General features: G+C 40.6%; 1 protein-coding gene across 1 annotated transcript; it reads right to left on the reverse strand.

Annotated features, from left to right (window-relative positions):
• Window positions 1–3,935: 3,935 nt before the first annotated feature.
• On the reverse strand, window positions 3,936–17,179 carry nbn (nibrin). The gene is made up of 17 exons (XM_026184042.2): window positions 17,009–17,179; window positions 16,113–16,234; window positions 14,534–14,655; window positions 13,121–13,280; window positions 12,932–13,035; window positions 12,734–12,851; window positions 11,570–11,760; window positions 11,384–11,478; window positions 11,154–11,286; window positions 10,842–11,050; window positions 10,338–10,506; window positions 9,405–10,050; window positions 9,176–9,265; window positions 8,372–8,512; window positions 7,839–7,952; window positions 7,716–7,765; window positions 3,936–4,256 (listed from the first exon to the last, which is right to left on the reverse strand). The coding sequence occupies exons 1-17, from the start codon at window positions 17,040–17,042 to the stop codon at window positions 4,223–4,225; spliced, it is 2,532 nt and encodes an 843-aa protein (XP_026039827.1). The 5' UTR covers window positions 17,043–17,179; the 3' UTR covers window positions 3,936–4,222.
• Between the last annotated feature and the right edge of the window lie 284 nt (window positions 17,180–17,463).

Consider the following 17,463-nt stretch of genomic DNA (forward strand, 5'->3'; position numbering starts at 1 on the left):
ACAACTTTTTAAGACCAAAAAAAGACAATGGTTGTACTTTAATTTGTTTCTAACGAAACAAAAGACAACTTTCAAGAGTCTTTTCTGACTTCATGTGAAGTCCCCATATGTCCAAGCTACTGTGTGCCAACGTTTTCTAGTCAGTCTGTAACCTCATAACTGAACAGGACCTTACACTCATCAGGGTTATTTATTCATTCACCATGTGTCTTCAATTCATCTACTAACAATGCTTAACTCGATGTTGTATCATGCTTTAAATCTTTTTTTAGCTTAGCTTGTAGGGAAAACTAAAAAATAAAGGACACTTGTTAATTCCCATCCAACTTACTGATGTAAGTGATGGTTTTGTGGTCCGACTTACAAAACCTACAAACTGGAATTCAGCCACAAGTAGTGTTTGTTCTATGACATGCTGTAACCCAACAGTTTCATGGCTACAGTCACACTAGGGAAAATAGAAATGTATTGCAACTATCTGCAATGAACTTGCAATTGTGTTGCCTTTGAGATGGTTGCTTTGAAAATGGGGACCAGGTCTGCAACTACTCGCAATCAGCTGGTGTGTTCAAAGCAACTTTGTGAGTGACCGAGCCAATCTGGGATCAGTTTGGGTCAAGAAGGAAATCATGCGCAATTTGTTTGTGATAATACAGAGATAAACTGTGAAAAATCGGTGAAAGTCTCAAATCTGTTGCCACTAAAATATTTATTCTCATTCTGGATGGTGGTGCCACCCAGAATGAGAATCTGTTGGGGCTTTGGAGGTGTCGGCATCATATCAGGGCTCTCCAAATTATCCAATGCAGGGTGTGAAATATGGGGAAAAAAACTGAGGGGAATGTTTTGGGGGTTTGTTCAATGAAAAATAATCCAGGAACCACCTATTTACTCTGAACCCTGTCAGAGTATTTATTATTTATTATACCTGTCAATGTAATTTAGTGAATTCAGAACTTAAAACACCACATGGCAACCTGCGCAGCCACCTTGCTAGAAGTTTAGTATGTTCAACGCTCAGCCTCTGGGTCTCCACTTGGTTGCTGACAGAAAAATAATTAAACCCAATCACCAGTGACCACAGATCTTTCCTTGTTGTAATGAGGTTGCCATCATATTTTTACTCTAGTGTGACTGAGGCTTCAGAAGTCCTAATGTTCCTGATTGTTGAGCCTGCTACGGGAGTTTCTGCTTTTAGCTGCTATTGCAGGTAGTTGGAGCTATAGTCTGATAAATTTGACCTGTTGCTTCAGTTATACTGCTTCTCCAAGGTTTTCTATGCAAATAATTTAAAGTAGATCTGAATGTATTCTTGCACATCCACTGCTAATTTTACTGTTTGGACTCAAATATCATGGAAAAACTTAGGTTTATTAAAAGCTCATTCTGGTGTTTCACATTTTTCTCCTTTTTAAGTATTGTCAAAGTCAGTGTGTGAAACACCTCAGCCAAAAACTAACATTATTTTTGTTTAGATGCACGCTTCCTATCTTTACTCAGAGAATTATTTAAGAAAACATTCACTGAATAGGAAAAAAAAAAAGAAACACCAGTATGAGTCTTTAACTTTACCCTTGAAAATAAATGGCAATTATATATTATTAATTCAAATCTCGCTAAAAGAGTAATGAGTCTCGCCTTGATAATGTATTTATTCAAATACCAGAATTACAATACTTACTGCACTTTTAAAAAATAAATCTGGGCAGAATAAACACTAGCTTACCCTAATCTAAAGCCATATGGAGCTAAAGAGCTTTAAAACAGCAGAATACACACTTTTACAGTTATACCATCCAGTATTTCTTATTTAAAAATTTAATCCATTTGCATTTATGTAATTTGATGGTGTTTTAAAGGGCTAAAAAGCCTACTACATAATCTCATATCAGGATTTAATACTGAGCTATCATTATATTAATTTAATAGATTTTTACTAATGGTGTGAAACATGATCCACCAAACAGGTCAAATATTCACTGCCGTTTTCCTAAATTGTATTGACACGTAGAGCTATACTGCTAAAAGCTCTACTTTTATACATGTCCACATGGTACAATCAAACAGTTGCACATATTTCAATTTTAACTTTAATTTATACAGCGCCAAATTACGACAAAAGTCACCTCAAGGCTTTATATTGTAAGGTAGACCCTACAATAGAGAAAAACCCAAGAACCATATGACCCCCTATGAGCAAGCACTTTGGCGACAGTGGGAAGGAAAAACTCCCTTTTAACAGGAAGAAACCAGCAGAACCAGGCTCAGGGAGGGGCGGGGCCATCTGCCGTGACCAGTTGGGGTGGGCTCATAAGCAACAACAACAACAACAAAATAAAGATCTCTCCTTCAAGATCCTCTTCTTGCACATCTCCAGGGCGCTGTTTTTAAATATTTTCTTGAGAGTCCAAAGTCTGTGATTTCACGAAGCTTCAAAATCTCTGTTTAAACCAACTTCACTCATGTCTGAGTACAATCCTGCAGATGTCACTGTAGAGTCCATAGTTTCCAAGCTCCGAAGTAGAGCATCAGGTGAGGAGTGAGACCCGAACCATGCAAACCCGAACCCCAAGTTTTTGTCAGAAAGAAGATTATTTACAAAAACTAAAAATTATTTATTAACAAAATTGACACCGCTACAAAGCGACCTAAAAATAACGTCAAACTGACAGCAGCCCAGCGGTGCACAGGAAGTTAACCCTGAAGGGGGATATAGACCAAATTTAAGTCAAGCAAGCATTTTGAGTTTTACAAGCGCAGTCCTAGAACTTTTTGATTGCACCTCATGTCTGCCCATTTACCATTACACTATCACAGTAGACAGCCATGACTGTTTTGTTAAGTGCCAAATAAGAGAAAGGTTATTAAAAAGTGACCATAGCAATCAATTTTTAATTCCTGTTTTTAATTTAATCCCTGTCTGAATAATGTGCATGAATATTTTTTTTTTGCCGCTCACGCACAGCTCATGCTTTCTTTACTGTGATGTGATGTGCCCCCCTTCAGTACAAAATAAGTCAGTGTCGGGGGCAATGCATTACTAAATAAGATGTAACGTAGTCATATTACTTTTTCCACTAACAGAATAGCTTAAAGCAGTACTGTTTTGACACTCATATAACAGTTAACTAGTGAAAATGTTGATACTTGTGTTCCACCTGAGTTATACCCTTGAACTATTTTCATGTACTTGGACTACTGTTTTGATATAAATATTAAATATATGCATGCAGGCATGACCTTTTGCCTAGCAGCAGCTGCTGAGTTAACAGACAGTAAAGCTACGAGGACAGATGCGAGAAGAGTGAATTTAAGGACGACACAGGGGGCTGAATGACTCAAAAATGGAGATTACTGTCTTTACTTAAAGAGAAAAATATGAGGCTGTTACATCAGGGTAAGACACACCTGATCATAGCTTCTAAAGCAACAAGATTATTTATATTTTCTGTTCAGACTTGTACAGATTTCAAAAGGTAACTTAGGAATCAAAAACTTAAGCTATGTAACCTTATTATTTCAAATTGTGTTTGAAGGCAGTCTCCTGACTACTTTTGCCACACTGTAGCCCACTACAAAAAAAACAAATAACTTCTGTTATTGCACAATTCATGCTGAATGCCAAATTAACCCTTAACTTATAAGCCACACTATCTGTGATTATGTGGGGGCAGGTAGGATTTAGTTATCTGCACAGAAAGGCCAACAAATGCTTGGCACGAGGACTCTTTATCTGAACAGTCTCATATCTGGTAAAGTGCCTGCGAGGTCGGCTCTCTAGAGATCGCTCAAGAAACGGTAACACTTGAATCTCTCTGGAGTTTCTACTGTAGTTCTGCTAAAACCAGGGAACACATTGGGTCTTAAACTTCAAAGTGAAGGAAAAGCTGCTTTCAGCATGTAGAGTTTTGAAGCACTCTTGTACAACTGAAGCATTTTTAATGTTTTGTATGCCATGTTTTTTATTATTGACAAATAAAAACTGGAAAAAAAAAACTCAGAACATGCGACTATTTTTTTGGTTACATTTCCTCTGTCAGTGGCTTAATTAGACGAGCTAAAAAAAACAAAAAACAGAACAGGAACAGCAACCAAAACAATGACTTACAAATGAAATACAAACATAAAGAGATACATGAAGTTAGAGTCCTTCCACACAGGGCTGATACTTCCTGTACCTCTGAAATGAATCCCCTCTGGAGGATGTTGAAACGAAGGCATTTCATCTCCTCTTGCTTAGTTTGGTGGGGTTGTACCTAAAGACACACACACAAAAACACAATCTCAGTACGGGCTTTTAACATTCCTCATGCATCACTCCTCAATGTCCTAAGAGGCATTTTGAACAAACAATAAAAAACAGCCCAAATTAGCCCTGTAAAACGGGGACAATGTTTGAACAGCTCAAAGCAAACAAGCTCCCAATAAACCACGTCTGGAAACTTGGTTTAGACGTTGAAAAAAAAAAAGGTACTGGACTGTTTTCTTAGCAGCAGAGTCTGTTCCCTGACTACGCATGACTGACTGAGCATGACTCAGTGATCAAACAACTCAGCCTTGACACACACACACACACAAAATCAATCTCAGACGGTCTCTTTTCTGCTTAGTCAAAGAAAGAAAAAAACCAGCGCCGGCTTACATCACCCGTTACCCAGGCAACGGTGGTGACGAAACAATCTCTAGGTTCTGACTGGTTAAGCTGGAGCTGCTGAAGCCCCGTATCCATAATTCTCGGCTAATTATGTCCTGTGCTCCTGAGTGTAGCAGCTGAGGCTTCGTAGAACCTTTGGAGTATTTTTACCTCCCAGGCTGTCATGGATGAGAGCAAACAGCTCTTCTATGAGAGACAGAGATGTGAAGGTTTCACTTGAATGACAACGGGGTCAACAATTACTGGGAAAGGATTTGGAGCTTTTTGTAGGAAGTATTATCCAGTGTGAATCCATTAAAGTACATTAAAGTAACAAGAGGTGCACAGGAGAGGCAACAACAAGAAAACCTCTAAAAAGCAACATCCAGGCATCCTCCTGGCATCATTTGGACCACCAGTTTGGTCACAAACATGCACATGAGTAGCTCCCTGGAGTTGAGTTGTGCTCGACTATAGACTGAAACAGGACTCTTCGTGGATAGTAAGACACAACAAAGAACATCGTTTTCAAGGAAACTTTTATCTTTCTAAGCAGATTTTAAAATGCATCACATGTTTTCTTGTGCCTTTACTGAAATTGTGTTTACTTGCTGTATCATTTGTTGGTTTGAAAATGATTCTGAGGCAAGACAGCAGCACGAGGTAGTAAGCTGTTGGGAATTGCATTACCAAGCTTAGAAAGCATTTATAGGGACCATGGATGGAGTAAGGCAAATAACATTGTGAAGGATGTGAGGCATCCCCCCCGCCCCTTTAAACTACTACGATCTGCACGGCCCTGGGGATGGGCGTCCAGGTACACACCGGCTCACTCCTGGTGGCTGTAGGGATGGGTACCGGTATCCGGTGCCATTATGGCACCGGTTCCGACATAAACGGTAGTAACCAGACCGTAAAGCAGTGCACATTTCGGTGCTTTTTCCCCCTGAGATGTCATACACTTTGAATTCTAGCCAATCATTTTACCTTTCCAAGGATAGTAGGCGGGCCCAGGTACGTACGTTCTTTTAGAGCAGAGCTACAGATTAAAAATGCCCAAGGCAAAGCGGTCAAAAGTCTGGCTGTAGTTCACAGCAAAAGATGCAAACTCAGCAGCCTGCAACAAGTGCTTTAAGCTGATACTGTCAAAGGAGGTAACACCTTGAATCTGATGAAACACCTGGCGACGCATAGCGGGGTTTTTTTTAAAGCCAAGAAATGCGCCGTATTTGATAGCTTGCTGCGAGACCTCACACCGAGCACATCTACTGCGGGTGGGTTGCCTGTTATCGGACCCAGAGTTAGCAACATCCCCCAAAAACCCGAAGAGGAGAGTCCTGGCCCCTAGCCCTGCCAGTGTAGCAGAAATGATGACGTATGATGATGATGGCAGCAGCCGTTCTTCTCTGCGTGAGTAGCTTAATGTTGTTCGTGTGTAATTTATGTTGAGTAGGCTAACCACGTTATTACATTAATGCACGTAAGGTGAACTAGCAAACATCATCACAGCTACATGCGGCTGTCCTCTTATTTGATGGCAGATGCTCCCTTCACTCTGGCCAAAAAGGCTAAAATAACCAAAGAAAAAGAGGGAAACAGCTAAACATGAGAGGTTTTTGGACAAAGTTTGTGTTTTTTCCATTGTTTAAGCACTGCTTCCAGCCAAGAGTGATACCATATATGCCCTCTAGTTGCAGAAAAGGCTAAAATTGTTATCTTTTTACAAAAAAACAGCTAAACATGAGAGGTTTTTGGACAAAGTGTGTGTTCTCCATTCTTTAAGCACCGGTTCGAGCACCGTTTAAGCAACGGCACCGTTTCAAAAGTACTGGTTTGGTACTGGTATCGTACCAGCCATCCCTAGGTGGCTGCTTGTCGGGGCCTGGAGCCTGGGGCTCGCTCGGGCCCCTTCGGGGGTGGGGTGCCCTCGGCCTCTTGGCCTGGGGCTCGGTCACTCAGGCACAGCTGGCTGCCGGCGGAGCTCACGGGCACGTGACTGCAACCCCCCCTGGCTTCTGCTCCGCAGCTGCTGAGTGACCCCTCATCTGGGACTCTCCTCAGCTCTTTCTGGGATAGTGGCGCGGCTGCCCCTCCGTTGGTCTTCCTTGGTCTCTTGTGCTCTGAGGGCCTCTGGATGTCTGGAGCCTTGATCTCCTCCATACCTGCTTCATGCCCAGGAGGACGGGGCTGTGGCCCCCCACACCCTCTAGCAGATCATTACATGAAGGAACCTTTTAAATACAAGCGCGTCCATGCTCACAGGTGTACACATGGGTGCTCACACACACAAACTACACCCTTTTTGGCTCCTACCTCAAAGCACACTGTGTGCTGTCGATGTTACGTGCTGCACAATAATATTTAATATTTACTGTTATATTCACACAGATCATCGCGATGATGTTGTTTATTATATTGCTCTCTTTTTCTTTGCTTGTTTTCTCTTTTTTCTTTCTCAACAGGTGATCCAGGTGATTGATATATGTATTTTTTGTCTGTTTGTTTTGTTGGTTTTTGCTTTTTGCCCTTTATCACCGTCCCTCTTCCCTGCTTTTTTTCTTTCCCTCTCTCTTTCTCCCCTTTCTTTTCCCCAGTCAAGTCTGTCCCGTGTTCAGCAAATGAAAATAAAATAAACAATAAAAGCAAAGGTGAATCAAATAGACCAATACAGCAAGGCTGGGATGGTCCATTTGGTAAAGTAAATCCGTTGGGCATCTTTCTTTGCCTTTAGACAACAATTCTGATGGCAAAAGAGCCAAACAGGACAGGCAAAAAAAAAAAGTCAACACATTAGTGTTTGACTTGTTCCGAGTTTTACACGGGTTTCTCTTAGATCAGGTCCAAAGTTTGAGAACCCTGGTGAGCTGGCCTGTCCCTTTTGTTGTCAGACATCAGGTCACAAAAAACAAGCAAAGCTAACAATATACTAAATCTGTATGACAAACCGAAGAAGCGGCCAAAATAAAATTGTCAAAGCTGAATCGTGGCACAGAAGGCATAGATGCGTTTTAAGGACACTGTAAAGGAATAACAAGGCTACTTCATGTGGTCTCGTTACAGATTATTAGATCCCATTTCTCACCTAAAGAGATCATCTCCTATGGTCTCGTCCCTCCTGCTCTGTTGCTCCTCCTGAGACAGACAAAAATTCATTCAATTCAAAGTCATAAATCAAATAATAAACAAATAAGAGGGGCGACAGCACCTCAGCTGCATCTTTCAACCATTCATCCAGATCAGAGTTCTTGCCCCGGTTGTGAACCAGCAGATCAGATCCTCCAATAATGTGATGAAAGCCCTCCGAGCCCGGCACACGACTCTGTGTCACAGACAAAAACAAAAAAACAAAACCACAGACGTGGTCTTTGTCGGGTCTTAAAGTCAAATTAGAACATCTGATAAACTCAGAAAAACATCTTTAAAAATAAAGGAAATTTTATAAAAAAAAGATTAACTGATTATGCAAAAATACTTAAAACAATTAAAAAACTTTTATTTTTAAACTTTCACTTCATATCTTGAAATGTGAGTTGTCTTTTTTTAACTTACCCAGGGGGTGACACGTATTGTTGGATGGAAAACTGAATTAACTGAATAATTTATTTAATGACTTATTTTACATTTGAAATGAGCCTCTGCTGTGTGTGTGTGTGTGTGTGTGTGTGTGTGTGTGTGTGTGTGTGTGTGTGTGTGTGTGTGTGTGTGTGTGTGTGTGTGTGTGAGTCATCACCGGCTGACCTTGCGGAAACATTTGAAGTTCTTTATGTGGCCATTGCCCTGCATCTGATTTTGCTTGGCTTTGGGAGGAGCTGCCACGGTGAGAGATTTAAACTCCACCAACAGCAGCTTCTTAGGAAGGTCTTCATCGATCTTTGACTCCTGCAACAACGCACTTCTGTCAGGCAGGCTTCTTTCTAAGACATTTATATGGTATCAAACAGCAGCTAAAACAGAAACACAGTGCTCAGGCTATATGCAGTATGGACCCTGACAAGCTTAGGCTAAACTACCAACGCCTGGATGACAGACAGCTTCAAATAAAGGCCATGCATGCTCCAATGCGATTTCTAAAATGCTGTAATATACCGAGTATTGCAATAAGATATTTTTATGATTTATCACCTCTTTTCAACAGCAAATTATTTCCTAAAAGTTCAACTTTATCAATATCTGGTTTATTCAATAAGATAAAGTTATCTCACTTCAGCATCACTGTCACTAAAACCAGCCATATCAATCTGCTGTCTGATTTTTACTCATGTGACTGGACCACTAGTTAGCTCTGAATTATTATTGTCCAGCTAAGTGTTGGGCATTTTTCAGTTTCAAGCCTCGATATTTGTTGGCCCTGCATCGATACAATATCACGATACTACATCGTATCAGGTTGTTTTTTACCCCACCCCTACCTGATAGGTCTTTGAGATTCATTAAATACACACTGTTAATATAGTCACATATATAAAGCGTAAAATATTTCTTCTACTAGAAATGAGCAAGAAAACTGAGCTTGGTCTTCAGGAGGAAAAGAGAACAACTCACTTGGACTTCCTGTTTGATCACAACTGGTTTCAGAGGGCTTTTAATCTCTTCTTTAGGCTGAGGAATATCTGCATTGAGTAGTTCTAAATCCTAAAAAAAAGAAGGTGGAAACTGAGAAATAATCATTCTCAAACATAGCTGGGTTATACTTGGGTATACTGATGTAGTTTCAGTTTCAGCTTCAGTTGTCTGCAGACTGAATTACAGACAGTAAATCATCTTTCCTCACCTCAATGAAGGACACATCATCTTCTTCAAAAGGAATCACATCTTTACTCGTACTGGCTGATGACATTTCTTCTAGTTTACTCGACCCACGATTAGCCGTTGTGCAGTCAGCTGGGTCAGCTGGCTCTGTCTTAATACGGACAGCGTGCTGTTCAGATCGCTGGCTGTTCTTCTGCAAACTCGATTCTTTCTCCGAACCTGCCTGTGGCCTTTGATTGGTTATCCCATTTTTCTCTAGGTGGACACGTTGCCTCTTGCTCGAAGACTCCGCAGTATTTAAAACTTGTTTCTGTTTAGCTGAACTGTGCTCAGGTTTTGCTTGCTGGCCTTGATTAATTGAGGGTTGCTCATCAAAGCAGTCCATATCTTCAGACATAATGGACTCCAGTTCCTCCATCTGTATCACATCTTCCATCTCCTTCCTCTTTCTACTCTGTGGTTCCTCTGAGCGAGCCTCTGACCGTCCTGCGAACAAATCAGCTGCTGACCCGAGTGGAGTCTGGGACACAGTAGCAGGGCCTCTGTGTGTAAGTGGGGGGATTTCTTCAGACATGGCCGGGGTGTGTGGTGCCCGAGCAGTGACGGATGATGCTAGTGCAGGTCGCTTTGGCTCTGACGTGACAGCCGAGGGCTCGTCCTCCAAATGCCTGGATGAGAGGATAAATTAGAGAGAGAGATGGGCAGAAATAGATAATGTTTTTTCTTTAATATATATATATATATATATATGAAAAATATTCCTTTCATGTGGTACTACTTCCTCTTTATTTCAGTATATCAGAGATTAGTTTGCAAAGATCTGAAGTGTCATAATTTGAGGTCCCATGAGAGAAAACAGTCACACATTTGTCTTCAAAACTTAAAAAAAAAAAAAATCTAAACAGTGTGATTTCCTGCTGTGGGTTTTCTTTTTCAATCCTAAACACAGATTTACCTTTTCTTGCTGGCTGGCTGAAAGAAAGTGGTCAGAGTCGACTGTTTCTGTGGAGAAGCTTGTGAAGAGATTTTTGGTTTCTGAGGAGACTTCTTCGGAGGGAAAGTCTTGGTGCCACTGTTAGTCTTAGGAGTTGATGGCTGTGGTCTGATGTCAAAACTGTCTTCACCTGAAACAGAAAAACACTCATTTTTAAAAATAAAGATATTAGCAGAACAGGTATTAGGCTGGAACATGCATAGCTGTTGACAAGGTAGATGACTGACCTTGAGGTCAAGGGCGCCATGTTTTAAACTCGTCTGAGATTTTTAGTAATTTCAAAATCCTATATCGTGTTGTTCTCGAGTTATCGTATTCACGGCACCCACAACAAAACCCTATACCTACATTTTTTATGGCCGAGGAGTAAAAATCCAGCACGGGTGCTGGATTAGTCCTCTGTTAAGCTCAGACAATGTAAGAAAACTATCAATCGCTGTATTTCTGATTCACTCATGCAGCTACCTGCTAGCTTGGATTCAGACTTCTTCTTCTGTGATTCTGCGTTTGCTGCAGTGGTGAGCGACGAGCTCATTGTTTCATCCACAATACACTGAGTGGTCGTTTTCTGAGCCACGAGGCTGATTACACGGAGCTGACTGGCATACTGGTGCGGCTTCTTCTCAGGCGTCTCCCCTACCGACGTCACCCCGGTGACCTCAGAAACCCGCATCCTGAAAACGCAAAAAAGTGAACTGAAACACCTCAGATGAAGAAGACGACTAAGGCAACGTTTTTGACGGGGACATCATGGTGTCTGTAAGTGCTTGTCTGAACCTCTGTGATGTCTCTGTGTTCGCTGCATACGCCGTGATGTCCTGCGATGCTGCAGGTAACACGGTCTCATCCACAGCTACGCTCTGTGACAGCGAGGCGCTTGGGATTCTGGGTGTCACTTTTGGTACAGAGTCTAAGACACAAAAAAGAAACAAAGCAATCCAAGGAAACGTATAAGAAAACAAATAAATATAGAAACTCTTGTGTGTTTTTTTTGTTTGGTCAGCCACCTGAGTCTGAGCTTGAGGGATTGCAGTATTTTTCACAGGAAGCATAGATGGCAGCCAGACCGATTTCAGACTCTGTGATGACTCGAAGGCCTTTTCTGTGCCAGTGTTAAAAGGAGAAAGATTCAGAAATAATTCAGTCAACACAAACAAATGATCAACACCCTGCAGAACAAAGGGAGTGTGAACCTTTCAACGATGCTCTTCACAGAGTTTGCCCACTCTGTTGCGGAGGGAGACAGCAGAGTTTGGGAGGCACCTGTTGTAAAATCGACCACACAGCTCTGCGGAGACTCCAGCAGGTCACGAGGCAGGCTGCCCTCCTCCAGCAGCTGACTCCTGCCACCTCCAAAACTCACTGCCACACGAAGGCGCTTCAGCTGGAAACAGCACAGTAGAGCCGCATATTAACACACATACACAAATAAACTACAGATAAACATAGAAACATCAGTTTAGCAAGGATGCCCCTCATGCCAAACTCTTGAGTGAATATCTGCCCAGAGATTGCTTTTGGCTCCTTTGAATTTCACCTTCACTTCCTTTGCCTCCTCAGACAAAAGCTCTTTTTGAATGGTGAAGTTTCCATAGTTATTTCAATTGTTCCAGCATCCAGCACTTCAGCTACCTGGGGAAAGTTACCCAGAGCTACAGAGAAAACAAAAGCACTGTTTTCTGCTTTCATTGTGTGCGCATGCCTTCAGTTTCCTGTGAGATTTCATCCCTGCTGCACAGCAAAGCAGATAAGCAGACAATCTAAATATGATCGGTGTCATATTTATTTACATTCTAATGATAATTTGAAGCCAAAAAGTTAGCTATGCAAAGCATGGATGCAACGTAGGTTGTATAAAGTTAACAAAAATATCACATCACAGTTAGCAGAGTGTGCACGTCAAAAGAAAAACATGCAAAAAAGATAAAAAGATGAATCCATTAGGTCTTTAACCTCATTCATCTCACATAAGAGAAAAGGCCAAACAGCAGAGATAAGTTTATGTCCCTGATGAGGTTTCATAATGTGAAAATGCCCTGCGGTGCACCAGAACTCACCTCATCTGCACAGTCAGGTGTTTTTATTTATTTATCCATATACGATTTATCACAATGGGACTTAACCATAAATGCCACACAAGAAGTACTGAAGTATGCGCTAATGTCTTTGTTAAATATTAGGATGGATGGATCCATGCTTTCTTGTTATTTACACCAAATTCTGGTGCCTAAATGCAGTGAGCTTCTGCAATGTTATTGTCTGATTAGATGTTTTTGTTAAAGAGTAGTTGAATAAGTGTATCTAATAAAGTGGCAGGTGAGTGTATATTGTGATTAGATCAAAAAAAGGTGACTAACCTGTTTGGCGCTGAGGAAAATAAAGGTCCGGCCACTGTAAAGCTGTTTGCGAAGTGGAACCGCTCCAAGATTAACATCGTCTTTATTCAAGCTGGGCTCATCGATCTCAGGAATGAAGCTTAAAAAACACAGAGAGAAGACGGCGTTGAGCTCTGCTTCAGCATTGCCGTGTATCCATGGGAATGGTTTGTACTGTACCTCTCGGCTTTAGGAGGCGGTAACTTCTGCTGAACAGCTCTGCTGAGCTCTGAGAAGAACTCTGGCTTCACGATGGGACAGCAGCACAGCAGAGCAGAAATGGTCTAATTAAGAAAAAAAACAAAAACAAAAAAAGTAACGAACAAACATGCCACAGGAGCTAGCGATGGTACAAAGTCGGGTCCTGACCTTAATGGTAACTTTAACAGAAGACATAACCAGGTGGGTGCAGTCCTGAGACCAGCTGCTGACCAGCTTTCCACCCAAAGCTAGCACGGCCTGAGAGAGCGACGCTTGGCCATCGTTGTCCAAACACGATGAACACACGACTGGCTGCAGATGAACCACACTAACACAAAGAGGACACGGTGATTGAGATAAACCAACCACAATCAGAACGTTTTATTAATCCAAGAGAAAATAACGAGGTCACTGTTGCGCCAAGACAGTAAGAACAGCAACAAACAAGTACAAATAATAAATAATATGACAAAACAGCTCTCATAATAGTATAGCTAACCAAAGTTGAAACTGAGCTTGTTATTTTTTGTATGCATGCGCAGATAAAACAATCCTTTTAGAATTCATACAACTATACATTCATACAACTATACAACTCATACATGAGTTGTATAGTTGTATGAATTCTAAACTATACAACTCATGTATGAGTTGTATAGTTTTAATGTTTTATTTGGGAACAGAATGGTGTGTATGTGTAAGTTTGGTGATGGAGTTTTTATTATAATAATAATAATAATGGATTGGATTTATATAGCGCTTTTCAAGGCACCCAAAGCGCTTTACAATACCACTATTCATTCACTCTCACATTCATACACTGGTGGAGGCAAGCTACAGTTGTAGCCACAGCTGCCCTGGGGCAGACTGACAGAAGCGAGGCTGCCATATCGCGCCATCGGCCCCTCTGGCCAACACCAGTAGGCAAGTAGGGTAAAGTGTCTTGCCCAAGGACACAACGACCAGGACAGAGAGCCCAGGGATCGAACCGGCAACCTTCCGGTTACAGATGCGATTCCCAACCCCCTGAGCCACGGTCGCCCCATTATGAATGAATGATGAATTTTTATGAATTATTATGTCTATTTTTTTATGTTTAAGGACAACAGATGGAAATTAGCCTTTGGCTATAATCTGGCATGTTTACATTCATGCAATTTTTTTTTTTACATTTATGTTCATTAACATCCACTGTCCTAAATAAATAAATAAATTAGCTTTTGTAAAAGTTCTCAAAAAGTTGATTCTGTTCATCTGGATGTAGCATTTTCAGTGGGGGAAACGTTTCATCACTCATCCAATTGACCTCTTCAGTCTCAGCTGACTGCAGGTTTCCCCAACCTTATAAACAGTACATTGCACAATGACTGAAACTAGCACCACTGAATGAATAATGGGCTGGGAGGTCAGTTCCTTGATCATTAATATGCAAATTCTCATGACCATGAAACATTTCTCCCACTGAAAACGCTACGTCCAGAACAGAATCAACCTTTTGGGATTTACTTACCTGGATGATCAAGCATGCATTAAGACATTGTGTAAAAATTCAAGAAATATAACCATATCTCTTCTGCATACCTGAATTTGCTTTGAAAAACCCCAAAAGTCACTAAATCCCCTGATTTCAGGTTCACCGGTGTTGTAATCTGTTGGTTGTTGACAAATGTACCATACTTGGAGGTGTCTTTCAGAGTCAGCGTCTAAAAAGCAGAATACATGAGAGCAATCATCACATGTTCAATGTCTTTACTGAAGATCGGTCTCAGTATTGCTATCAGCGTTCATCATCTGACCAAATGTGTTGACTATGAGCCAGACTCCATCACTTTGCTGATTAGATATTAATGTGAAATAATTAATGCATTCTTGAATTATGAATAAAACCCTTTTTGGGAGGTCACGGTGACATCCAAGGGAGATAAAATGGCACAGAAGTTAAACTGTAATGAAAGTCAAGCTTTAATAGACATTTTTATCATTTTAGATAAAATTTAATTTTATGTTTTATAGTCCAGCAGGTTTATGAATGTATCAATAAAAGGCATCAAGTAAACAGAAAGAGAAAGAAACAAATTCAGAAGCTTCTTAAGGCAAGCAACAAGAAACCACACAGATCTGGCAAGCCAAACAATCCATATTTGGCAGCTGATAAATACTGTGGGAGCTCCACGCGAGTCTCAGAAGAACAAAACAATGTGTGAGCATGTAGCAGTTTTTTAAAATTGCAATTAAAATGACATCATATGTGTTTTATTTTGCAAGTGCATCACTCAGCACAGCTTGCATAGCTTTTGGTAAAAACCAAATGGAGAATTTCTTAGACTGCACAACAATTACAGCTGAGTGGTGGCATGATTTACTACATTCAGGCCTAGTAATGTAGGAGTAGCGCAGCAGCACCACCTTCTGCACCAAAGTGTCATCATGCAGGCAAATATTTCACTGGTGCTTCAAGGAATACCAAGAGGATTTTTACTGATGTTCTGGTAAACCAGGAAAAAGACAAAAAAAGTCACTAAAATGTCTTTGCTTCCTTAACATTACATATAATAAATATGTCTCAGCACAAGCTGGATTAAAGTTTAGGAATAGGCCCTAAGGATAGATTTAAAACAGGCTGGTAAAGCAGCAGATCTGACACAACGGGGTAAACTCTGAGAAACATTTGAACCCCTGGATTTGGGCTTCGTTAAATGCCTCTAAAAGCATGATGTGAAGGAGGGTGTTCACTTAAGTATTTAAAAACAAGTAATTAAATCTTAAAATCTATCAGAAAAATAACTGATAGTGTGTTCTTCCCAGTTGAAATGCAAGCTGCAGCATTTTGAAACAGCTGCAAAACTGCAATGGAAAACATTAAGACCAGCATCTACATTAGTCTAGCCTTGATCAAATAAAAGCATGCAAGATTTAAAGATTAAAGCTTGTTGTCATAGCAGTAGCAGGGTTTGTGTTGTTACATACACCGCAAACAATGAGTAAAAGGGAGTAAAAAATGCACATTTAAAGCCCAGGACAGCACAGCTGTATTTGATTGCAACAGATTTCACTTGTGTACCTAATAAAGTTACCACTGAGTGTGTATAAACTGTATATAAACACTACAACTGTTTGTTCTCTGTTCATACCACCTGATCCTTTCCCTGCCTTGTCTCACCTGCTCTGTAGCACTTAGGTGAGCGTGAGCCCTGCTGATAGACTGGTCACTCGGAAGAAGAATGTCACAATTCTTTCGGCCCACCACGTACGCTTTACCCGAGAGGAGATAGCAGGCCTCAGCTGTGAGTGACAGACGGCAGGTTAGTGATTTTCTTATCTTTTCTTCAACTTAAAAGTTATCCCCTTTTGAAGTTTTGCATCCAGGAATTTTTTAAGAAAATTGTACATTTTATCTTGTAACAAACAAAACGTTATCGCAAAATGATCCACATTCTTTATATCTTTGATATTTGTTTTCTGGGTAAAATCAAAATTCCCAGAACAAACCTGTTTTTTGTTTTGTTTTGGGTTTTTTGTATAAATAACTGAGGGTCATGTGATAGAGCACATGACTGACAAAGCAGCGATTAAATCCTCTTCTACCTACAGGTTACCTGTGGTGTAAGAAGTTGTGCTCCTACTGTAAATCAATCCATACATAAATCGTATTAATTACATATTCAGGTCATTAATTAGAAAAAAGGTTTGAGTTTTTGACTTTGACTGCTGGAAACATTTAAATTCAGATCATTTGACGTCTTGTTTATAGTTGCTACCATTAATTTCAACTTCCCATAAGCTCATTTAGAACCAAAGCATCATGCTTAGATAACACATTAACCTGTTTAGCAACATTAAATTAACACAGAGTATAAACACATGACAGCACAGCAAACATGCAGCCTAACGGGCTGCTAACCAGACAGATGCCTCCTGTGTGAACCATGCTTTAAATGCTTTAATCTAGTGTTTCTCAGATAGCTGCTAACTCCATCATCAAGGTGCTAACTTTGCCCGGCCTGCAGCGTCATAAATAAAGCTTCTATAAAACGCCGTCATGACACGAAATGTTACCTGTAGGCTGCTGCTGGGGCGTCAGTATCCACATTATACTGCCCTCTGTTGCTTTGGCATATATTAAAACTAGCCGCAACTCAGAAATAAAGCAATGTTTTCAGCAAACAGTTAAGAACAACTATTAACTCGCCGGACCGCTTCACCCTCGCCACTGTGTCGTCATAACTATGCGCCGCGCTTTCAAAATAAAAGTTCGAAAACTGCGTTTCACTCTCGAAAACTTTAAACACTATCTGATAAAAATTTAGAATAAAAGAAAAAAAAATTAGCTGTGCATATATACAGAGAGTGTCTCGTCTTGACCCACAGTGATCATAGAAGCACAAATATAATGACTCCCATTAGCTGTTTCTACACCACAACCATACCGTACCTTAGAAAATTAGGAATTTGAATCAATAAATAAATTAAATATAAAATGCTGGAATAAGTGTGGAAATAACCATTGCGAT

This window comes from Astatotilapia calliptera, chromosome 11, assembly GCF_964374335.1.
Source record: "Astatotilapia calliptera chromosome 11, fAstCal68.1, whole genome shotgun sequence".
Classification (NCBI taxonomy): Eukaryota; Metazoa; Chordata; class Actinopteri; order Cichliformes; family Cichlidae; genus Astatotilapia; species Astatotilapia calliptera.

Bases quoted from the DNA above. Each gene is read 5' to 3' on its own strand.
- nbn (XM_026184042.2), bottom strand. From the start codon at position 17,042: ATGTGGATACTGACGCCCCAGCAGCAGCCTACAG. The intron at 11,051-11,153 runs GTTCAGACAAGC...TTGCGTTTTCAG, and splicing joins AACACAGAGACATCACAGAG to GATGCGGGTTTCTGAGGTCA. The intron at 9,266-9,404 runs GTGAGGAAAGAT...TCTTTTTTTTAG, and splicing joins ATGATGTGTCCTTCATTGAG to GATTTAGAACTACTCAATGC.